This window comes from Pelecanus crispus, chromosome 10, assembly GCF_030463565.1.
Source record: "Pelecanus crispus isolate bPelCri1 chromosome 10, bPelCri1.pri, whole genome shotgun sequence".
NCBI classification, from domain to species: domain Eukaryota; kingdom Metazoa; phylum Chordata; class Aves; order Pelecaniformes; family Pelecanidae; genus Pelecanus; species Pelecanus crispus.
Genome location: NC_134652.1, coordinates 21,036,269 through 21,060,989, shown reverse-complemented (window position 1 = coordinate 21,060,989; position 24,721 = coordinate 21,036,269). Strand labels below are relative to the sequence as shown.

Below are 24,721 nucleotides of genomic sequence, written 5' to 3'. Positions count from 1 at the left end.
CCTCTGCAGCCTTCCGGAGAAACAACTTCCCTTCTCTCCACACTGACCCATGCATGCAATCCTTTCTTTCTAAATCCTTGTCTTGCTCAGGCTCCTCTACTCCACCCATTCCAGGCTGTAGTTCAATAAGCACATGCCTGGCCTACACATACAGGGCACAGCCTTCTCATCCATACGTTGTACCTGTGAATAATGGTATTTCTTTTGTCCTGGCTTTCTAACTTAGTGAAATTTTAATGAAGGCATCCCAAGATATTACAACATACATGAAAATAAGGCCTTACACACCAAGAAAATTGAAACCATCTCAGGTATGCTAAGTGCAGGGCCTCTATGAGGTAGGCTGTTACGAGCACCACATGCGACCAACCTGAAGGGCTTTAATCTCTACACCCAACTCAAGTGAGAGTTACAAGACACTTCAATGCGCGTTTCACTTCAGGAATAATTACTGGATCCTCTCTGAAGGAAAACACATCTATTCTGCTTATCAGTTATACTTCTTGACACGGCGTCAGAGGACTTGATACAGTGCCCACTGAAGCCATTGGGAGTGTCCAGTCTTCTGGAAAGTATTTGATTCATGACTTGAGGATGGAGGTTCAAATACAACACAAAAAAACCAGATTGTTACATTACATTTATTTGAAAATTATCATTTTATATTACAGATTAAGTTAATATACTCCAAGTATTTGGGTTTTAAATAAAATAAATTTATTACAGACATCAGTATTTACAGAAAGAAAAACATTTACATAAATAACTTTTTCTTTTTTTTTATATCTCATTGGAGTAAAAAAATTGTCCATGAAGCTTCTACCCATGGGAGATGTCACGTTCTGTGAGAAGTCAGCCTCCTTCACAGATTAATGAGGACAAGAAACCTAACCAGGCTTAAGTTACAACTCAGTGAGTTGATTGAGGAACTGCAATGGGCTGGTTACCTGCATTAAATTGTAGCAAGACTGAAAGGGCCCCTCAGGGGGCCCTTTCCAAGTCTATGTCCTATGCATCAAGGAAGAATGGAAGAGAATCAGCAAGTACCTTCCATCAAATTTGCCTCAGATACAGGACCAGGCCAGCATCCAGCATGTTCTCAAAGACCTCCATAACTTAGTGGTCTTCCTTCTTCCTGCTGAACTATGGGGATTCTGACCCAAGCTTAGGATCCCATTGCATGGCCACTGTATAAATACACAAAGGCAATCTCTGCTGCCACGCAGCCTAACAGCCACAGCAGAGCATGGCGGAAGAGAATGATTTCACAAAGAGGGGGACTGGCTAACCCTTCATCATACAGAGGTGCGGCCCTGAGTCAGAAGCCAAGTTTGCTGATTCCCAGCCAAATGCTGACCTCTGTGTTCCCTCAGACTGGCTAGCAAGTCCCAGGGGGACTTACAAGGAGGCCTCTGCATTTGGTACAGCTGCATGAAGAACAGGGGGAAGTGCATTTCTGGGTAATGCATGAGCTGCAGGTGGCAGAGGCCTCTGAGATTAGCTGTGGGCAAACACTTATCCTGAAAGCTCTATGTAGGCGTGTACAACCCCACAGATCATGCAGTCAAAACTGAATAAGGTTGTGTTACTAAGAGACATGCACCCCGTCCTGGATTGAGGCAGGATACCATGCCTGTTAAATCATACAAAATTCTGAGCCTTGATACACAGAACAAGACCTTAATTTGAACACTCAACTTAATGTGTTTCAACTCCTTCACATAGCACACTCCTGTTTTTAATGGTTTCCTCTGGTGTACAGGCACTCAAAGAGCTCTCCATGCAGGTCAGCATACCCTCCAGAAACCCACAGCTCTTCAAAAGCCAGCCTTAAACACCTTTCCACACAGCCGTGGTGAGGGGAAAAGGATCTGAAGCACAGCTGAGTTTCTGGCTCTACTGCCCTGTAAATTGAAATGTTACCTCCCTTGGTATCTTCAGTGGCAAATGGGGAACTGAATCCAGGTGCATGCCAAATGCAGACAAAAAAAGGTCCTGCTAATGACAACCACACCTTGTTGCCACCATGTCTTTGTAATTTTTAAGGACCACATTCTCTTTGTCATCAAAGTAAAGAAGATTGAGAGACTTCAATTCATCTGGCACACAGCAGGGCGTGCTGACATCTTGAGACAGTTTAAGTGTATGAACTATGGACTGAACTGTAGCATGGTTTGTTGCATTCAGACTTTCCCCCAAAGGAAAGAGACAGGATCCTCTGCAGTAAAATGCATTGTATCCACTTGGGTAAATAATCCATCCTGACCAGCCAATAGCACGGAAGTCAACGTAGAGTTCCCTTCGATGACATGCTGTTACCTGGCTTTTGGCAGAAGGGACTGCAGCAGCTCGAGGCCTCCTGCTTACGCTTGCATTGCTGCTTTCGATGATCTGAGTTTCACGAGGCACACGTGAAGCATCATTTTTGGCAGGGTCCATCTCTGGTTCTGAAAGGAAGTTGTGTGTTAATCTTTCTCAAAAAAGCTTAATTTCCTAAGTACAGTATTCTGCATGAATGTCTATTCCATGAATCTACATCAAAGTCTGCAGAGTAGATTTCAAAATGACATTTAACTGTGAAAGTAACGGAAGGGGTGTTTATTCAATTGCCATTTCAGCTGTAATTCAAAAACTGCCAAACCTTGTGTTGCACTTTGTGGCCTGAAAGGCTGCAACTCAGCAGAAATTCTGTGACCTCCATAGGCCCTTTTCAGGGCTGAATCTCATCAGAATGGTATTAACAGTCTTTATATGGCCTCTATAGGCACTTATACAACACATATCGTGCTGAGCAGTGCTAACAGAGGGTGGAGATCACAGCCTTTTTCCCACTCCAGTATTCTCCTCCCAGGAACTCTACCCCATACACGTGCAAAACAGAGTGTGTTCCTGTAGAATAGTATTTTTAAAAACATTTTTCAAATTTTCGATCTGAAAAAATTACCACCAGGTTTATGGAACTCTGCTAGAGAATGAAGCTTATTGACAATAGGTTGGCTTTCTTAAAGCATCTCCTGAGAAGCCTCAATAAATGTCCATGGAGAGCTCAAGACCCATGTACAGAGGCTGAAGACTACCGATATGCATGTGCAAATGCAATCGTTTACCAGAAAACCCTGCAAGACGGAATCATTTTTGCCCCTCCTCCCAGCTTTTGCTCTTTGCATTTATCAGGCTCTAAAATCCAGCCTTAGCTGGTTTTACTGGAAGACCAGTGGGAGAGGTAAGACACAGTGTTTTGTAATTTAAGGGATGAGGGCGTTGTCTTTGATGAAAGCAGCCTTTAGTCACAATGCTAATTAGTCACTGAAGTTAAACAGGTGCTTAAAAACCAAGCCAAGGACAGAGAGGTTTAAATTGCTTATTCAACAACCTCTTCCACTCTTGAAAACAGTACTTAATAATACAGTCGCTTTACCAGCATTTTCACAAAGTCTTCCAGGTCACTGAGGTTTTTTAGCCTAAACCCTAATCCACAAATTTCATGCAAACTCCACCACTACAAAAATAATATAAATAGTAATTTTTTAAAAAAGTAGAACTCCCACCCCTTTACAAACAAAATAAACCAGATTCTCCCTAGGCTTTATGAGTACTTCCTGCAAACAGTTTTTCTGAGGGGAGAGGCAACTTAAGATGCTGGGTGACCTACTAGCAAGAACTATCAAATCAAACTCTGGTCAGTGACAAAGCTGAACTTCAAACCTGTTCAACACTGCAAGTAAATACTGAGATTAGGTATACATGAGGCAGCAGAAGGTAACAGAAGAAGAACAGGGAGTTCATAATCTAGAACAGCTACTGCTGTCGTGTAACCTTACTTGTGGAAGCTGGTGCAAAGCTGGAAGACCTCCGTTTGTTACTGTTGGTGAAGAGGACAAGGAGAGCATTTCTACTCTCCTGCAAAGCGCCCTGGCTCTTAGCAAACCTAACCAGGTTGTGCTCAATTCTATTGTTGAATACATGTGTTGTAGTTATCAAAAAGCCACGATTAGAGCTGCTGTTTCCAACCCACTTGGAAACCTGGTAATGAAAGGGAAATAAAAAAATATTGTTTCAATAATCTTATCACAACATTACGATTAAGCAATATTTATATCAGGAAAAGGGAACAGTCAACAAGCTACGACAGCATAAGAACACGTATCACAGAAGTGAGGTAACTGTATAGCTGAGACTCAATGGAGTTTAGTATTTAAATCAGTAATTCAACATTTAAAAGTACAAAATACCATGTGCATTCCCCAAAGCTACATTTACAGGAAGTCAATTCATTTCAGAGAATTTACGCATGAATAGATGAGTCTAGGAGTTAAAATTAACATTAAAATAAAACCTCTCTGACTTTAGCCAGGAATTTATTTTTCATAGCAATCTTAATAACAGAGTAATATGAACTCTCCAGACTTTCCATACCATTAAAACTCATTTACATCTAACAAACATGGCATTTGAAGAAATTAGCTCGCAATCAAGCAAATTTACTTTATCTAATTGTTATAATTACCTACTAATAGATAAGGCCAGGCCATTCTCAAGCAGGGCTATCATGACTTAAGATGCAACTCAACCAATCATCCAAGCATGCTGTTCAATCTGACCATAAAGCTTAGGCAATGAAAAACACTGTCCGAGTACAGATTTAAAACATACAGTTTCTTGCATTTAAGTCACATTTGTTTGTTTGCTATGGAAAGTCATTCACATACTGTTATAGTTTAAGGATATCTACAAAACAAATCTTGAAACTAACAAATAAAGAAGTCTACAGAGGAAGTTAAATGAAAAACAATCTAACCATGATAAATTCCAGAGACGTAATGTTAAAGCACACTGCACATCTGCTCTGTAGTAATGTCACCGGCATAAAAAGGAGAAATTAAAACCTACTCTTAGCACACAAACAATGCCATCTCCTTGCCGAAGGAGTAACATGTTTTAATCACAATGACATACTTGGCCTGATGCCCCTCCCATCGACTAGGTTTGTGTTACTCAATTCTCATCATGCTGTGCTGCTAGCAGCCTATAAACACTTCTTTAATTCAGGTAGCACCAGGTGTACTCTTAAGTGTTGAGAGAAAGCTCTCCCTCAGTTTGAATTGACCACAAAACCCAGCATAAGGGCAGTCCTGGAGTTATGAGCTGACTGTCATCTTCAGAGATTTAGAATTAAAATTGTCAGAATTCTCTGCTTACTGTCTGTGTGACGTTGAATACTTCCCAGCCTTCTGTGTACAGGGACAATAATCTTGATGCAATGAGATGGTTTTTTTGTGGCTTAGTTCCGCTCTCCAAGAGCTCATACACTTCCACCTTGACGAGAGCAATACAACAAAACAGTAAGAAATGAAACCAATTGTTCTTCCATCAAAACAAGGAGGATGAAGATTACGCACATTTCTGCCACACCATGGCTGTAAAACTACACCGTCATTCTAAACCAGGCAAAAAGTAGGTTTTGGACAGTTTAATGGAAAAACAAGTATCGCTACATACATCTACTTCTAGATGTGTTCAGAGGCAGGATACTGGACTGTTTGATAGTACAGAAAAATATCCTGACTACCCCTTTTCTTTATATTTTGAACATCTGATACCGTGAAAGTCTGCTGTTCTTCCACATCTTTGTCTTCAGGTTTGCAAAAAGTCCAATCCTGCCTTTTGCCAAAGGAACAGATATACTCAACGTCAGAGTCCTCACCTACCCTGTTTTCCCATGAATCCCTGATTGCTATCATTATTTTTCAGAGCGGCTCAAGCAGATAAATTTTGATTCGAATTTCAGAACATATCAAAACCCGGAAAAGTATGGTATGGTTTGAGATAGGTCTGACATAGGCATCTTTAGGGAGAGCTCACTGCCATAGTGCGCAAAGGACAGCATGCTGCCAAAGCCGAAACCTTGCGTCTACGTCTTTGCATGCTGGAGGCAAAGAAAAAGCTAGGACGACAATCAAATAAAAATAAAGCAGGTTTATGTGGTAAATGGTTGCACTCCTCATTTTCAGTATTATTAACAATGAAAGCACAAGTAAGTGTTTAACTGACAGAGAGAGAGTTGGGGTTGTTCAGCCTGGAGAAGGCTGAGGGGAGACCTTACTGCAGCCTTTCAGAACTTAAAGGGGGCCTATAGGAAGGCTGGGGACAATCTTTTTAGCAAGGCCTGTTGTGACAGAACAAGGAATAATGGATTTAAACTAAAGAATGGATTTAGACTGGATATAAGGAAGAAATTTTTACAATGAGGGTGGTGAAGCACTGGAAGGGGTTGCCCAGAGAGGTGGTGGAGGCCCCATCCCTTCAAACATCCCAGGTCAGGTTGGACGGGGCCCTGAGCACCCTGATCTGGTTAAAGCTGTCCCTGCTCACTGCAGGGGGTTGGGCTGGATGACCTCTAAAGGTCCCTTCCAACCCAAAGCATTCTGTGATTCTATGATTATTTCTCCACTTACTTTGCAAAAGTGTTTCACGTCAGACCTTCCAGACACATGTGTCCTCTTCAGCTTGAAGACCCTGAACTCGGCTTTCAGCATCTGCTCGCCCTTCTCCATCGCGCTGATGTCGAAGTAGAAGTGGTGCTGGTCCACGTGAACTGGAAAAGAGCCGCCGTTGGGAACAACGCCAGACCCCGCAAAATAAGCTGTACCCCCGCGCACAGCTGCCGGGTCGGCTCCGATCTGGGGGGGGTGACGCGAAGCGGGAGGTGAGGGGGCTCCGCAGCGGGCACGGAGGCCGCTCCCCGGCTCAGGAGCTGCCGCCGCCGCTCTGCTGCGGGGAATTCGGCTCCCGGGCCGCCCCCCGCCGCCCCCCGCCCCGGCCCACCTCGGTCCTCGAAGCTGCGCACCACGTCGCCCTCCAGCAGCCCCGGGGCGCGGGTGATGCCGTTGGCGTCGGCCACCTTGTTGAAGAGATCCACCATGAACTGAGGCGGCTTCTTGCGGGGCAGGACGTCGGGCGGCAGCTCCTCGATGTCGAAGACCTCCCGCAGCCGCTGCAAGGCGGCCGCCAGCACCTCGTCCCGCGGGCCGGGGGCCAGGGGCAGGCCGCTCGCCGCCGGCAGGCTCAGCAGCCCGGCCAGGCCCAGCAGCCCGGCCAGGCCCAGCAGCCCGGCCAGGCCCAGCAGCCCGGCCAGGCCCAGCCGCGGCCGGCGGGCCGCCATGGCCGGCGGCCCTGGCTCGGGAAGGCCGCCGGGGGTGCCCCGGGCCGCTTCGCGGCTGTGGCCGCACTGGGGTGAGGGGGCAGCGGCCTCTCCGCGGGCCCCGGCCCGCCAAGGCTGAGGGCGGCGAGGCGAGTGCGCGGAGCGCTGGGCAGGGTGCTCAGCCCCGATGGCCGCTTCCCCCGGGGGCGGGCGGCCGCGCCTCGCCCGGGCCATTAAGGCCCCTTAAGGCCCCTGAAAGGCTCAATGGGGCACCGCGGCTCGCTCGTTAACATCAGAGCGCTGCCGGCCGGGGCTCGGGGGGATGCTCTTGGTTTCAGGGGAATCAGGTGTCTGCAAAGAAAACCGCGCTTGTGAAAATCTTATTCTTTGATGTTTCTTTTTTTTTTTTTTAAAGGCTTTGATTTGGGCATTGCTGGTCCCAGGTGCAGTTTCCTGTCATTGCCACAGCAATAAAACGTGCACTTGAAAATGAGCGTGAGCCTCCGTATCTTGCAGCTTCGCAGCCTACAGAGTTCCCCCCGGGGCGGGCCCAGGTACCAGGACCGAGCCTGCGGTTACACAAGTCTCTAACTCGGGCGCTACGGCTGCCCAGGGCGAGGGTTTAGGAGCCGAGTCCGGGTTTCTGCTATTGCAGTGCAGCAAAAGCAGCCAAGCTTCGAAGTAGTTACGGATGGGGAGAGGCATACGCATTCTGAAAAGCTATTTTAAGGCTTAAATAATCCCCAAACTGAACCACCTTTCAATAATTTGTGTTTTCCCCCACCTTTGGTTGATGGAGTTCCACCCCCTCCCCCCAAAAAAAAAAACAACCAAACCCACCAAACCAACCAACCAAAAACACCAAACCCAAAACCTAAGCATCCTGCATACTAGTGCTTTTCAAGGCAGTCTGGCAACTTAGTGAGGAACAATTACACATTCCTGATGGTTCTCGCAGCACTTGCTTGTTCTGCTTGTGCCACACGGCCCCGTGTTCCCCTTCCAGGCAGGAAAGCAAAGGGAGGGAGGTTATGGGGCAGGTAGAAATGTCCTCTGGCTCCTCTGCTTAGGCACACTACATTAGACAGGAGTACTTGCACTGAGCAAGCATGTGGGCCCAGAGGGGAATGAGGTGGCGATAAAGAGGCTACAGCTCCACACACTCCCAAATTAGCCATCTGAAGAACAAAAGAGGTTTAATCTGGATTGTTCAAACCGCTCTGATACAGGAAGCACTCACCTTTTGCTGCTCGAAAGCTGAAGTTCCTAGGACACTTGGCCATGCAGCTCTTCAGCTTCAGACTCCCTCCTACTGTCAGTCATTCCAGCCTTCAGCTATTGTAGCCAGGTTTAAAAAAAAAAATTGGATACTTATCATTGCTATGTTTTTTTCCCCAGGAGACGAGCTTGCTCATCCAGTTTGCCACAGGAGGTGCAGAGGACTGATGGAGGAAAATGAGAAGCAGTGATGGGTTAAATCATTCCAGTGTAAAGAGCACTGTTGCTGCACATAAAGCTACAGCCAACTTTGATCCTCAAAACTCTTCAGTTGTCTTCTAAAGGCTGTAGGTATCTCAGCACATGGCTAACAGCAGTGCTGTATAAAGTAATATCCATTCAACTACCTGCCTGAGAACATGGAAAGAGACTAGTAAGATATGAGAAATCACCACTAGACTGTTTTTCGGTCATCCTAAAAGCTTTGCTTCCACTCCAGTGCTTCTTCACGTGCTTATCCTCACAGACCCTACCCTGCCCTTGGGCCTCTTCATTTACTCCTAGTATCCTCCCTAGGCATATACCTCCATTTTTACTCTCATGGTGCTGCTTCCAGACATTAATGTCTGGAAACACATAGCTAGGGTTCCCAAACAACCTTAACTCTGCCCTAGAGGCAAAGATTTATGACAAAATCCTCTCTGTTTAATATAAGCTGGGACCACAAACAATGAAATGCCTCAATCATAGTAGTGCAACTGCAGAAATTCCAGCCTACAGTTAGCCAAACGTAACCCACTGAGTGCTGTGTTCTTTTATTTTCATATTTCTGATTAAGCAAACAACATAATGAAAGCCTCGCTCCCTATTCTTTCGTAAGACTGTATGACTCACCACTTATGTAAGCCTTATGCAGGAGTTGGTCATAGCTCCACTGATGATACTACGTACTGGTTTGCAATTAGCGCAAGGCTTCAACCTCCCTGTTCCGTACAATAAAAATAGGTTCTCTCAATTTACATGTTGTGAGCACGGTGGCTTTGGGAGCCCAGGAAAAGCAGGGAATCTGTAGGGAACTATGACAGATAGTTAACAACTTAAAATTTTAGGTGGATTCTCTAAAGAGTTCAGCATTGGAATTGCTTTTCCTTCTCCCTCTCTCAAATGACTGTATAAACAGCTTGGAGGGTCTGAACAGTTCAAAATCATCTGGCTTCCAAGTATAGCTTATTGGTAAGAATGGTGGGATTTATTATATGGCCTGCTGCATCATCTTTGATGCCTTTACAATTAATATGGGACAGCAATATTGAAAAGCATGGTTATCACATGGTATCATTAGTGGGCAGAGCAAAATTTACTTGGGAGTCTTCATTGTGCATTTCAGAACCTTAGCAAGTTTGGACTTAAATGCAAGTCTAACCCTGCCATTCAGAAATTAAGAGCTCAGCTCAGAATATACTCCTTCTCCCATTAATGTCATGTTAGCACAAACAATAAAAAACTAGTGGATAGAGCAGGCTGGAAATTGCTTTTTTCTCAACACAGCTGCCTGACACTTCTCCATACAGTCTCTGTGCAGGTTCTGTAGTTCCTAGTTTAGTGACTCACAACAGATCTTTTCTTTCTGGAAAAAGAAGAGTAGCTTTCTGCTCCCTAAATGCGACAGTGATACACTGCAGTCTTCGCTGTGGTTTTTGCAGGCAGGGAGCAAGAACACAAGGTATTTCACTCACTTCATAGCAGCCATCTTAGACCTATTTAAGAAAGAAGAGAGGAATAACCCTTGAGTGAAAGATGCCCGACTTCTCTTTACTTTTAATGATAGTAGAGGCAGCAAAACCAGGGTCACCAACGAAAGTTAAGAATTACTAAGGAAAGCTTCATCTTCTAAGTCTCAGCGGAAGGAAGGACTGTACCACATCAGCGATATCGTGTGAAGTAGGAGTGTTGACGTCACCCCAGAGCCTAGAATAGCAATCCCTTGAGGGCTGGGTAGATGGAGAGAGCCACTGAGTTAGTAAGCATATATTCAGCATTTAGCTTGAATGTTGGAACAGGGAAATTATAAATGGCCCTAAGTAGCAGAGAGTGTTTTTACCATGTATCTAATATATAAATACCTCTCCCAGAGGAGACAAACTCCCAAGTGCAGACTTGCCAGCACATCCTGACTCCAAGATGTGCCCTACTCAAGCCCTTCAAAAACTCGATTCTCAGCAATTTTGTATGATAGTTTTGTGTAAACTACAGTAGCTGAATTAATGATCTAGACAATAAGATGCCATATTACCTCTGTTTTTTCCAACCAGGACTTCTTTGTACTGTGCTATCATTTCCTGAAGCATTTCCAAAGGAGTTGAAAGATTTCTTGCCTTCCCCGAAAGACTGCATTCATCAGATGGGGAAACCAGTGCAGCAGGCAGTATAGTACTGCATCCAAAGTCACCCAGAGATTTATAGCAGGAGAATCCAGATCTCCCTGCTCCTAAAAGACCAAACAGGTAGATTACTCCACATTTTAAACCATCTCAGTGACTATGCTATCTAACTTAATTCCTTCCTAATTTTTCCTCATGGTTTAAGTAATTTCTTGGCCCATACATTGGGAGTAAGCCAAGTTTGGATAAAGCTGCTACAGGGTCTCTCCACATCTCACCTTTTCATCATCTTTATGTATCATTTGAGAAAGCACAGCCACCACCAGCATGAGAGACACTGCATCATCCCTCCTTGCTGAACCACTGAGATATGGCTGTTTCCCAACACCTCCCTCCAAGTAAGAAAACTGCTTAAACTGTTATGACTAGATTTGACATAGGAATCATAGCAGTATGCAAAAAGAATGCAAGTTAGGTATTACCCCACCATTTTTATTATTCATCTACCCAGTTCCTTCTTTTAAAAATAAAATTATTTTATGTTGGAGAAAAGTGTTACCCTTCTGAAAGAACATTAGTCAAGTTACTGTTTTCTCTAAGACTGGTTTGTCAAATTAATTGCTTAAATTACTGCTTCCTGTGACAGCTTTCCCTAAAGGATACATCCTGTAACAATAACTTTCGCACTGCTTTTTCTAGTTATATGATGCCTGACTGGATATCTTTGTCAATGAAAAAGTATGGTATATCATTATATGTAGATTTTTTTTTTTAATAAATCTCAATGTGTAACATTTTAAAATCTATTGGAAAATTCCCTCCCTCCCCACCAATGCTGTTATGAGGATTCCCCTCTCATTTTCACGCTGTTACACCGTAGTATCATCATTTACTGAACAGATTTTGAGTATCTGCTCAGCCTTAGCAAATACAAAACATTCTCCCTCTGCGAAGACCTTTTTCCTTACATACTAGTGATGGGGCATTATGGGTCCTGGCAGTATTCATTCACTACCAAACTGAGTTAAATTGATAGGTCAGGAAAAAAGCCCTGACTCAACTGCAGACTAACATCAGGATGACCAAATGCACTTCATACATAACTTTAACTGGGGAATCAAGACACAAAGGTCTCTTCAGATGGCTAAAATCATTGTCATCACCTATCTCCATGAGTTTTGAAAAGCACATCTCAAACTGTATCCGGAGTTCTGCCAAACATGGAGCCCACAAGATCATTCTTTGCAAAAACCAACCAAAAACCTGTGTAACAGGCTATCACTTTTCAGGAATGCAACTTGCCTCTAATTGTCCTTTCCACAGAGCAGTATCAATAAGCACACAGAAACTGGAGAAAAGCTAATGTTCTGAGGCTGTTTCAATCACATACATGCAGTACCCAAGATAACATGCTTTTTGGCTCTGGTGAAGGCTAGGTCCTTGAGGAACAGCATCAGCCCACCCATGTCAGTGGGTCAGTGGAGCTGCATTTACAACAGCTGAGGAACAGGAAGCTTCTTAGTCCTAATGACTCAGTAGCTCAAAGGAGGTAAGTGCTGCAGTTTAGCAATCTTGGAATCAAAAGCAAAGTTGACCTTGTGACTTGAGTACAGCTGCCTATAGGTGACTATCATCTGAAGCCAAAACTTACAGATATAAAAGCCCAATTCTCTACAGCTTTACTTGGGAGGGTAACATTTATTAGCTGTAGTAGACTCAATTCTCCGCATGGTATAGCCCTTTGAGAAAAGGCTGAGACACAGTATGAAGTTATGGATTTAAAAATACTCTTCTCCATTTTTAATCACCATTTCTATCAATCTATCCATTCAGCATCTTGCTAACATTTCTTTTGTGGCGGGTCATTATTGTTAAGAAGAGTCAAATGCCTCCAACCCTTAGCAGAATCTCTTTTCTCTAGGTCAGAATTTAGTTCTTATACCAGAGATAAGTGGGTTGGCTATACAAGACTTCAGTGTTCAACAAAAGGATGAACACAGGAGAATAAACACCTGGAAGAATGTAAAGGGAAGATGGGATGGGGGAAGGGGGGGAAACACCTTGATAAACAAAGCAGGATTTTTTTTACCTCCCCCTTCAAAAATATGGTTTGAAACCAGAAGGAACAATTATGGTAAGAGTTTTAACTTCTGCTGTTAAAATACCAGTGCAGCATGTTTTACCCAGTGAACACAGTCCCCATAACCACTTACAGAACAATCCAAGTTTTTGCTATTCAGCTTTCTAGATTTTTGTTCAACTGCATTTGTCTGCTGATCTCTGTGGGTAGGTCACATCACTACATTGGCATGACATTTTTGGAGTAGCATGGTGCTCAGCTTTTAGCATCTTTACAGGGAAGAAATTTTCAGATTATACTCACTGTTTCATACTGAAATGTCCTTCCTTAATAAGATTTAATCTTTTTTTTCAACTTGATTCCTAAATTAACATCTGTATTTTGATCATTCTTTATCCCCTTTTTACTGAGGTAAGAAAACAAATTATAATAACACAAGCATTCCACATAGGCGATTTTTGGAATCATGTACATGCTACAGTAAAGTAGCAACTACCAACTGCAGCATTGAGTACTTGGAAACTGAGAAGGCTAAAATACAAGCTTTAAAAAATATTACGTATCTATAAGCTAGTTAATGGTAAACATGTTTGACTATGCAATATCATTAATCAGGAATTGTTTCAGATATTTTTTGACAATGTGAAAGGAATTCACTTCACGTGGGTAAAGCTAAACAAACAAAAAAATCAGATAACGCTTTATCGAATAAAAGTAGGATTATTCTGAAATAACTCTTCTACTTTAAAATGTATAGCAGCTATATTACATTCTAGAACAACTTTTACCTATAAATCAGCCTGTAGACCTTTAATCACATACACTTTTGAGATTAAATACTTAAAAATATTTTTTTGAGTATTATACTAATATTCATTCTTAAACATTTTAAACAAAAGCTAGTACTGGGAAAAATCTAGTTGCTAGGATGCATAATTTGAAGTTGTATGAAAAATGGAAATGTACTTAAAGATAATATGAATCATTTAGTCAGAGGCACACTATACAGGAAAAGATGGCTCCCCCACCCCATTCTTCCCCCTGCCCCAAAGAACACTTCTAGAATAGACTTTTGGTTTTCTTTTTTAATAAGTCCATAAAAGCCAAGGATTTATAAAAAGCACATGCAAGTCCATTTACATTAACAGATCACTGAGAAGCTACAAACTTTCCTTAGTACAGGAACTATGTCTTTAAGATTGGAAGTAGTAAATAAAACAGGGCACCAGAACTGACAGCTAAGGTGCCAGCTTTGCTGGCAGCTGAATTCCTGCTTTGTTCCTGGGGCATAAAGATGCATGGGGGCATGACACCCAAACCCAACTGAAATTCCCTATAGCTTTGGAGAGAACAGCAAAATTGTTTTTACTCTTTTGCTGATCCATTTTAAGTCATATCAACAGATCTACAATTTTTTGAAGTGTTCTGTAATTGCAGCCTAGCTTCTTGGTCTCATCTTTCTCCTGAAAGAGGGAATGTAAGTGAATATAAATGGGATCAGAAAAAGAGATGTCAGGAAAAGGTGCAACAGTCCCACCTTCAAATGCCATGAGGAAAAGAAACAGATTCTTGGACTGTCTGCCCTCTCCAACTCCAGTCTGTGAAAAGCTAACTGACCAGTTATTGAAACAGTGAGGCACCACTTTTTGGATATCTCTACAGATCCTTTAGCACTGAGCAAAAACAAGAGGAAAAGCCATTAGAAGTATCTTAAAGACCTTCTTTACGAGAACAACGTAACAGTTTGTATTCTTGCTTCACCATTCATCTTTCAATATTTGTACTTTCACTTGAAGTAAACAAGATACTTTCACACTGAACAAAAAACTACAAGCAGCTCAGCTTTCCCTTTTCTCAATAGCTTAGGGATAGGAAGGACATTAGACATTTTTAACTGTTCCTAGTTTAAGCCATGCAGTGATTTAATGTTGCTGCAAGAATGTGGTTTTCTTCTCAAAATCTAGTAATTTTCCCCCTTTAAGATTTCCTCACATAGCACACTTGTACCTTGAAGACAGACCCAGTGTAGTACTTGGGCTTGCTACAAATAATCCAATCCTTCCTTCCTTGGTAGAAAATGGGTATTATAACTTCTCTGACTGTCAGGAAGACTGAGAATTTCCCTATCTACAGAATAGGTATGACCTGTAAGTTCTGTATATACTCCAATTATGTCTCTGGCCAAAAGTGATTATGTTAGTAGAATACAGTGAAACCACTCCCCTTCTGACCAACTAACACCTCAGTCTTTGTCAATGTATAAAATTTTAAGTGCTAACAGGGAACTGGAAAGTTTTTGACATAAATTACTGTGAGACCCATGAACATTTCATGGGATTTCAATTATCAGTCCACAACCTGTGACAAACGTAACAGTTACTGTCACCTCAGTGGTAAGAAATATTGTACCAAGCAATTTCCAGTGGTGTATGGGACTGTAACCAAACTGCTGATTATGGTATAAATGGATTTTCCATCACATAAGTTTTCCATAATTACCAACTGTCAGTCATCTCAATATCCTGCCAGGCTTTCCATTTTTTGTGATTAAACCTCTGTGGCAGTAGAATTATTTCCCCAAGTTAATTAGTGATGTAAGTTACACTGTTGCCAGCATCTGGCATATGCAATGAAAGCACCAACATTAAAACAAAATTCTCACTACTGATGAAAGTGTCATACAATGATTTTGATGCAATTGTCAGCACAAGAAGTGAATCTCTCATGCTGACCATTATAATCTCCTGGGGTTTTTTTTCTTTTTTTTTTTTTTTTTTTTGATGGTACCATTCAAGTAACATACAGAAAATCAAGGAAGTTGTTCTTGGAATTTCACAGAAATCAAATAAAAGTCTTACAACCCACGGCAACATCCATGGTTCTTATTGCAATAAAAAGTACGTATTCTTCATCCCATTTATATTAAGGTTTCTTTTAAAGAAAAGGTGATGATATTTTGTATTGTTTCATCTATGAGGTAGATGGCACTTTCATATAAATAGTGTAAATTGGAAATTAAGTTATCTCTGAGGCTGCAACAAGCGCTGCACCACTGACTGTTCAAGTCAATTATTACATCATGAATATGAAGTAATTCCTTGTTTTAAGAGACAAACAGTAAGTCTTTGAAAGGAGAATGGTGGCCAAGCGCATAGACAGGTGCCTTCCTTTGACAAAGGTCAGCGGAATTCTGGCTTTAGCCTCCAGACACCTTCACCGTTCGGGCTCCTATGGAAGGTGCAGAGGTTGCGGAGAAGTTCTCTAAAGACGCAGGACTGAGCCACAGGCAGTTTGGACTCAAATTCATGCAGTAGTTCCTGAGTGCTAGCCTCGCCATTCACGCGGGCCTGGAACGCTATGAAGTTACGCACATCCACAAGCAGTTCATCGTATTCCGTTGAAACTGGGGCTGGGGCTTGCTGATGATTTTCATCTCCCTCATTCCCTGTCTGTTGTGGTAAAATAAGGTGGTTTCTTGCCCTCATCTTAGCTAATAAAGATGAAGAGTCTAGTGCACTGGATGATGATTCTCCAGATTTTCCATCGAAGTGCCCATTGGAACTACACTTCTTTACATTTTCTTTCTTTATTGTACCCGCATCCTGCAAATAAACATACAAACTATGGAGAAAGTTGGATTTTGAGATCCACAGAATCTGTTAAACAAAATCTTTTGTTTAAGTCTAAACAGCAGGCAAACAGAAGCACTCAGAAGCTAGTCATCTGAAATACACAATGAAGAGGTAATATGTTCTGGTCTCAACTTCAGAACTTAGGAAGTGAAAGAAAAGCATTGTTGGTCTTGAGAGAGATAACCAGACCATGTTGCAATTTGTGACTGCTGTATCTAATTAGACTTCATCAAGATGCTATATCAAAACATGAAAAATCAAATTCATGGGTGACTAAAAATTCTAGAATTCCACATAATCATAAAACAAATGGGTATGAGACATCTACAGTATAAATCAGATTTATTGCATAAATCGGAACATTTCACGTGTATCAGCTATTAAAAGAGAAATGTTAGCTTGTGTCTCTTACCTTGCACTTCTTTGCAGGTGATGCACAAGTGGAGTGTGAAGCAAGCAGCATGGGGTTTCTTTTTTGACCAAACCGACTCCTAAAAACCCGCAAAAGAATTAACTCCGTAAGACATCCTTGTCCTGGTTTCAGCTGGAATAGAGTTAATTTTCTTCCTAGTAGCTGGCATAGTGCTGTGTTTTGGATTTAGTATGAGAAGAATGTTGATAACACACTGATGTTTTAGTTGTTGCTAAGTAGTGTTTATACTAGTCTAGGACTTTTTAGCTTCCCATGCTCTGCCAGGTGCACAAGAAGCTGGGAGGGGGCACAGCCAGGACAGCTGATCCAAACTGCCCAAAGGGCTATTCCACACCATATGACATCATACTCAGTATATAAACTGGGGGGAGTTGGCCGGGGAGCAGCGATTGCTGCTCAGGGACTGTCTGGGCATTGGTCGGTGGGTAGTGAGCAATTGCATTGTGCATCACTTGCTTTGTATATTATTATTATTATTATTATTATCATTACTATTTTACTTTATTTCAGTTATTAAACGGTTCTTATCTCAACCCAGGAGTTTTCTCACTCTTACTCCTCCTATTCTCTCCCCCATCCCATCAGGGTAGGGGGAGTGAGCGAGCGGCTGCGTGGTGCTTAGTTGCTGGCTGGGGCTAAACCACGACAATCCTTCTCAAAATGACTAGGATAGTTTTGCCAAAGACACTGACTGGGTTTGCATTTTACAGTTCTCAAGAGCCATCTGTCAAACTCTCTCTCCTCTACTGTGCAACAATAATGCTTTCTTTGTACTTCAGAATGGACTTCCTAGGCTTGTGATATGCCTTTATGTCTTTATTAAATATAAAACATGAAACTCCACTTTGATATATGTTACTGCAAATACCAAGTGCAAAAAAAAAAAAAAAGACAAATCCAAAGCATCCTAAGGAACTCTTCTATTTTTGGAAAAGCAGTGTGAGAACTGAACTTACTTTATTCCTGGTGGTGCACCTGAAAGACCACTCATGCCTGTCCAGGTTGGTACACCAGAAGCAGCTCCTAAACATCGCTGTCGAGAGACTTTTAAGGCTCTTAAGGCATCCTGGGCCACTCTGTTTGCTTCTGCTTCCACCAGCACATGATCTGCACTGGAAGCTTCCATAATGACATCATGCTTCATAACACTGTGTACCCCTAAAAACCAAAAGATACAAGAAAAGGTGAAGGAGGACATCCGCTAATTTACATGGTTATCTGTAAAATTAACTATCCACCATTTAAGTGAATGCCACAATCACATTTTTCCTTTTTCAGGTTGATTATATTCAGCACTTCAGTATAGTCTTTTCTAAAAAGAGAACCCCCTTCTATCAGTTAAGCAATCAATTTGACAACAAACCTCTTCTGGTGTACTGAGAAGTCATTATTCACAGCAGACTTGGCAATTATGTGGGTAAATCGATCACTTCTATTGTTATGGACAGGACAGACAGAAGTGAAACCCTTGTGTAAATGAAAGTTGGTTACATCCTGATTTCCAGAAGAAACACTGCATTACTTCTATATCCAGAAGTGTTTCTGGAAGGCTCCAGATCTCTCTGAAATGTTTGTGATAAGGTAATTAGCACATTCATAACTGAAGCATTTCAGTGATGAACATTTTAATGTTTCACTACACTAACAGGATAGAATCACAGAATCATAGAATGCTTTGGGTTGGAAGGATAGATAAAACACATTTTGTACTGTAGCTCTAACCATCAGAGTAACAGAACTGCTCCTTCCCTCACTTGCCTAAGTTTTATATACATCTGTTTAAATAGTCTGACACTGTTGAGCAGCCAAATAACAAGTTACCTGATTTTTTGAAAAGTTTCTCCAAGACGTAATCATCATTTCTCTTTGAGTCTTCCACCTCTTCACTGTTCTCCCTTCTGTATCGCTTTTGTTTCACAAGATGAGGAATGCGCTCTCCTTCAAATTTGGCATCTTTGTGATGTTTCTTCTTAGACTTATCTTTGTGGCTCTCATGTGGCAAAATATCCACCCTGTGCTTTGTTTTTGAGGTACATTTATAATGATTATTATCTAATTGCCCATCTTCAGTTTTAGCAACCCGCTTTTCCCAAGAGCCAGCTGCACCACATGTAAGGCTAAAATCTCCCTTGACATTTGCATTAGTTGCTCCATGTACTTCATCAGCCACCACGGCGTTCAGACATTTGGCATTCTCTGAAGACCCTGCATCACCTGGCAACGACTGGGACATAGATTTGTCAGCTCTTTCCAAGCTTTCCTCCTTGCTTTTATTCAATGAATTTATATTAGTAGCAGCTTGTGCATTATCTTTTGCATAGCTAGTTTGGTCAAAGACTTCCAAATTTCCTTTGGTTTCCTCGCTTGTCTCCATTGCTTTAGAAGAATTTGTCGTGTGGGTGGTTGGGTAGGAATTGGATGACTTGCTGTACTTTGGTGAGCTGCTTTCTGTAAGATGGAGATCACCTTTAGAAGTGTCACTATCTGGTGGCTTTTCAAGTTTCCGTTTCAATTGGTGTTTTGGGACTTGAACATCTGAACCAGTACCTGAGAGATTAATGAAATTAGTATCCGTTTATCAAACACTTCAAACATTTTTTCTTTTAAACAAATAGAAAAAAATGTGTACCTGCAAAAATTGCACTTGTTTCTGTCCCCTGAGACACATCTGGGCTGCTCAGAGTAAAAAGCTCATAAAGGTCATTGGATTTGAAAAAGCGTCTCTGCTTAGGGTCTTTCAGCACTCTGTTTGTTAAAAACTGTTTGAAGATTTGTCTAAAAAAGAAAAAAAAAAGTACTTTGTGCATGAAACAATGTCTAGCTATGTTTAAGTACTGAATATAGTACTTAAGCAGAAAACTGTATAAGCACAAACGTTACTCTGCAGAATAATTAAGCAGTGGGAAGATGATGTTAGTTTCCAAAAGGCAATCTTGAGTGAGTAACTTTCAAACAACCAACTAAATTGTTAAACACAGGGATTTATCGTTTTGCAATAACCCCATAACACAACAGGTAACCACTATCCTGAAATGTCCTAGGAGGCATCCCTTAACTAAGCAATAAATAACTTCACAGCTAGAATTTTTTTTTTGTCCATTAAAATTGAAAAGCTTGCATGTATTACAATAAAACTATCAGAAAGCTCCTGAAAGAAAAACAAGAGCTTGTTAAAATGACAACATTTTAATGGTTCAACTGGTTGGAGGAATCAAAAGCAGCAGAGCAGCTCAGTCTGATGGTGATGACTGGATGACAACCACTGAAAACGGAAATCAGACTTGTGGTTGAGAGGAAGTGAAAAAAGAGCCCATCTGCAGAGGACTGAAAGGAACAAATATGGGGTAGAACTAAGCTGCAAAAAGTCTTCTAGCATTGGTAAATCTACTTCTATGCCATGTTTGTACTACATAGCTTTTGATTGCAAGTTCTTGGCACTATTTTCCTGTACAACAAATACATCCCTAAATAAAGCTGGAAATCAGTTCTCAAGAAGTGTTATCATGGTTTTGGCTCTGCTAGCATTAAGCAGTGAAATTATTTTTAAATCCAATAAGCAAAAACTAAGTTTAAACATAGGTGCCAGCTACTGTTGTGCACTCATCAGACTTTAAAGTTTTTAGGAATTAACTGAGCTTCATAGCTTCCTGCAAGGATGATGACGTATTTGCAGGGAAGAAAACACAGGCAAAGAGAAAAGACAACTTGCTTAAAGTTCGAAGTCCATTGCACTGTTCTGGAAATAAATGAATTTCTGATGGCTGTCCTGACCCTTAGAGCCCACTTCCTTGATGTGGTCAGTGTTGTTCAAACAGAAGTATGCCAGAGGGATGCAAGCCAACAAAGAGCGGATGCTTTGTGTCCATGTGGTAAAACAGATTAAAAAAGGCACTCAGTAAGTGCGGGTACTTCATTATTTAGAGCTTTTCATTCATCTGCATTTTCAAAGAGGATATTCCAGTTCTAAAGAGTAATGCCTAGACAGAGGATTCCCACGTACATTCATTTGGAATTCATGTGAGTGAAGCTAACTACTGAGAAAGCTGAATGGGAAAGCAAAACCAAAAAGATTTCATTGATTTTGAAATACAAGCACTTTAAGGCTTTAGCTACATTTTAGAATAAATAACATGAATATGACTGTTGGTTCTTAGGATTTAATTCTCTCACTTTGGAATGATTTGGGAATTAAATCAAATTGGGTTTGCAGAGTAGTAAATGGATGTATGTACCACATACACCTTTATATATCGTAAGGACAATATAAAGCACTTGTTGATTTCAATTTGCATTTCAGACTTGTTGAATCTCATGTTCTGAGTAAGGGGCTCATTTTTTCCTGTTTATGCCTTATACTCTCTCCTTTACAGTGAATTCTGGATGTGCTGGACACAGCTGCTGGAAAAGATTGATGAGATATTTAGCCTGTGGGTCTTAGAGCTAGAGAGGCAGCAGCACAGCCGTGCAGCTGGGAGTCTCATTTTAGAAGAAGGCCCGTTTCTCAGCAGAAATTTTTAAAAGTTTTCCGTGACGTGCCCATCATGACCAAGGTTGGGGGTTATAAGCCATGTGTGCACATGCGCAGGTATGTCACTGCTACACTACCTCAGATTCGCTACAAGCATTATCTTGAGCATGTGGCTGTATCCAAGGAGTTGTTCTGACTGACCTGTGGTATATCTTCTCTTCAATAGTACCTGCAGTGAGAAGCCTATACACAGTCACCTGTTTCTTCTGGCCTATTCTCCAAGCACGTTCCCGAGCCTGGAACACAAAAGGTTTGGTTACCAGACATTAGCCCCTTAGACATGTGTTTGACAGCACTATCGATACCACTGTTTCAAACGTAGTTTGGACATTTAACAAATAGTTCAAGAAGTTACATAGCTGTGGTATTTCTACAGCATTAGGACAACTAACTCAGTAGGAGAGGAAAACAATTTAGAAAGTTTGCATATGTAAAAAGACAAGTCTCCAATTGTACCAAGAAATCTATGCAGAAAATCTCAAAAAATAAATTATGTTAAAATTAGAACTCGTATCTAGGATATGTAGCTTATATAGACTTATTCCAAAAGGGATCTATTTCACAATAGAGCTTTAATATACATATTGCCTTTGAACTTTTCTTCTTTTTCTTAACTGAAAGCTTTCCTACAAACATCTTGAAGCAACTGCTAAAACAGACCACTCTAGATCATGCACTTACAGATCTCAAAGCTATGCAGAATTTGCATCAGAAATAGTTTTTTCCTCTCAGACATGTAAGCCCCATATACTGTTAAGGGATCTGACAAGCCAGAGTCTGATCACACCATCAGATAAAGAACAAGTTCTTGAAGGTATTGGCTTAACAGCAGCTTCTAAGGGCATAGCTACATATTATTTAGTGACAAAGCCAATTTAAGCAATACTTGTTCTCCTTTTCTTACCTTGCATTGCCACCATGAACAGTTATGCCTGTTCAAGAGCTTGCACAGTGGTACTCTCCCTTCAGAAACATGTTTGTTTGTTTATTTAAAAAAACCCAGGCCATTTCAACTGTCTGTTTGGCTACACAGACTATATGAACCAACAATATTGAAGAGTGGTAAGGTGTAACAGCATAAAGGGGATGTGGTGGGAACCACTTAAATTGGCTTTGCCACAAGAGTAATCATAATGTGGAACTGCACCCTAAACGACCATTGCTGGGAACAGCAACTTAGGGAAGAGCAACATAGTGCTTTAACACTATTTGAGGAGATAAATGTCATTCCGTCTTCAGTTTTATTTCAGCTTAGCTGGTAAATGGAAGGTAATGATCCAAACTCACCTGTGTGTCTGTACTGGGATTCCAGTCAGGATCATAAATAATAACCCGGTCAGCACCAGTCAAGTTAACTCCAATGCCACCAACACGAGTTGTTAGAAGAAAAATAAATATGGATTTGTCCTGTAACGCAAGAGAGAATTTACTAAAGCAAGAATTACCAAAGTACAAGATAATTTTAAAAATTTCCTAGATTCTTTTATTATCAGCATTATTTGCAAAGATGCAAAGGGAGCCAAGAGAAGGCATACACTTCCTCATTTGCCTGATATGTCTTTTGACAAATAAAAGTAGTTTGATCTAAATTTCATTTACTGTTGTCCAATAAAATTTCTTTTCCCCCTTTTCAACTGTGTTTTTTTTTTCTTAGCAGAAAACCCAACTTAAGTGTGACAAAAGTGATGACTTTTTTCCCCACTTGCAAAGAAAGTGGTTTCATTTGACTGAACTCCCCAGTTTGGTGTCTCAAACCTGAAGTAGCATATTTAGAAACAGACCAAAAAGCGATACTGACTAATAGGCATTAGCATGTGGGATGCAACATCTCACCTCATTGTATCTTGTTATAAGGGGCTGTCTGGAAGCTATTGTTGTGGTGCCATCCATCCTGAGGTAGGAATAGTTTCTGTGTCTCACAAAGACTTCAAGTATCTGCAGCATCTGTTGCGATGGAAAAAATTTAATGAAATCCAGACGTGAAGACTGAGCAACCATCTGATCAAGTCATAAGAATTGCTGGTACTAACTGCAATGCCAATCAACAAACAAGATGATGACCAAAAACTTGTGAATCTTAAATAAGCATAAAGCTCATTAACTTATGTAATTAGGGGTGGGGGGAAGTAGTTATTTCACTGCTGAATGCATGAATGGAATGTTTGTGTTTGTGTTTGGTTTGGGAAGTCGACAGCCATGGTCTCAAGACAATTAACCAGGTAGATGGTGCAGCATTCCAAGGGAATCCACGGAAGCAAGACAAAATCGTGAACACATAGGGAAAACAAACGAAGGTCACTGTCTGTGCTACTGGCCCAAAGCACACAATTCTGAGGATTAGACGTGCACATGCACGAAACAGAGTGAGCTGACTACCAATTCTATCCTGAAACTACACAGTAGGGACAATAAATACATCACCACTGCTTCAACCTGGTATTATATGGGTACAACTGATAACAAGCTTTGACCCAGTGTGCTGAATTTGGGCAACACTGCCATGACACTATGTCATTCCAGTAAAGCTTACTGAGCTTGGGAACTGGTCTCCAATTATTCCAAAGCCATTAGTCATTTTGGTTTTTTTGTCATCCCCTGCCCCCCGCCCCCAATAAGATGTTAGTTTTCTGAAGGATACAAAAGGTGGTTCTATTTACAAGTCTTGTTGGGACACACACACATGCACTTTTTTAGTTTTAGTATTAACCCAAATTACAAACAATTAGCTCATCTTACCTGTCTTGACTGAGTAAAAAACAACACTCTGTGACCTTGCTTGTGCCATATTTTCAGCAAGGATTCTACCACTACCATTTTTCCAGAACGTTTCCAATATCCAAACTGATCTGCTTCCTCCACTTCAGCATCTGGTACACCCTTCAAAATCCTGGGACCACCAGAGAAGAGGTCAGGGTGGTTGCAAATCTTTCTCAAAGCTACTAGTCCTGAGAAAATCTACAGAATATAGGAGAAAAATATTTTTATTTTCTTGACAAATACTTGTCCCTATATGGGTTGCGGCTGAGAAAAATAAACAGCAATGGATTAATCCAGTCATCATCAAGAAGTTTGTTTTCAATAATGGTTTGCTCTTTAGAGAAGCCAATAAATGCTAATACTCGTTTCATGGAAAATTTTAGGAAAAATCAGTACAAGAGAAGGTCAATGAAATTTTGTGTTATTGTGAGCTTATTCTGGTGACAATGTTAAGAGAATTCTTCAACAATTTCCACATTAGCAAAATTAGTCCCTAGCTGTAACTCACAGTCAAATTTTTCCTACTGAAAAGGAAAAATTCCACCAAGTTT

At 41.3% G+C, this 24,721-nt stretch overlaps 2 protein-coding genes across 2 annotated transcripts in view; both read right to left on the bottom strand.

Annotated features, from left to right (window-relative positions):
* Nucleotides 1-1,998: 1,998 nt before the first annotated feature.
* LOC142594473 (bone morphogenetic protein 2-like) lies at nucleotides 1,999-7,375 on the bottom strand. The gene is made up of 5 exons (XM_075717917.1): nucleotides 6,826-7,375; nucleotides 6,456-6,595; nucleotides 5,200-5,316; nucleotides 3,822-4,023; nucleotides 1,999-2,447 (listed from the first exon to the last, which is right to left on the bottom strand). Exons 1-5 carry the CDS (start codon nucleotides 7,373-7,375, stop codon nucleotides 1,999-2,001), a joined length of 1,458 nt encoding a protein of 485 aa, XP_075574032.1.
* An 8,211-nt stretch (nucleotides 7,376-15,586) lies between these two features.
* The window catches only part of ERCC6 (ERCC excision repair 6, chromatin remodeling factor), a 51,655-nt gene continuing 42,520 nt past the window's right edge, over nucleotides 15,587-24,721 (bottom strand). The window contains exons 13-21 of the mRNA XM_075717592.1: nucleotides 24,150-24,368; nucleotides 23,247-23,357; nucleotides 22,701-22,820; nucleotides 21,555-21,649; nucleotides 19,515-19,660; nucleotides 18,707-19,432; nucleotides 17,842-18,043; nucleotides 16,865-16,943; nucleotides 15,587-16,422 (exon numbers count right to left, since the gene is read on the bottom strand). Coding sequence (XP_075573707.1) covers nucleotides 16,000-16,422; nucleotides 16,865-16,943; nucleotides 17,842-18,043; nucleotides 18,707-19,432; nucleotides 19,515-19,660; nucleotides 21,555-21,649; nucleotides 22,701-22,820; nucleotides 23,247-23,357; nucleotides 24,150-24,368 — 2,121 coding nt within the window. The 3' untranslated portion in view covers nucleotides 15,587-15,999. The remainder of the gene's footprint in view (nucleotides 16,423-16,864; nucleotides 16,944-17,841; nucleotides 18,044-18,706; nucleotides 19,433-19,514; nucleotides 19,661-21,554; nucleotides 21,650-22,700; nucleotides 22,821-23,246; nucleotides 23,358-24,149; nucleotides 24,369-24,721) is intronic.

Coding starts and splice junctions, on each gene's coding strand:
- LOC142594473 (XM_075717917.1), bottom strand. CDS start 7,375: ATGGCCCGGGCGAGGCGCGGCCGCCCGCCCCCGGGGGAAGCGGCCATC. Junction 6,596..6,825: donor GCGCAGCTTCGAGGACCGAG/GTGGGCCGGGGC, acceptor GCTCTTTTCCAG/TTCACGTGGACCAGCACCAC. Junction 5,317..6,455: donor ACGTGAAACACTTTTGCAAA/GTAAGTGGAGAA, acceptor GCTCTCGTCAAG/GTGGAAGTGTATGAGCTCTT.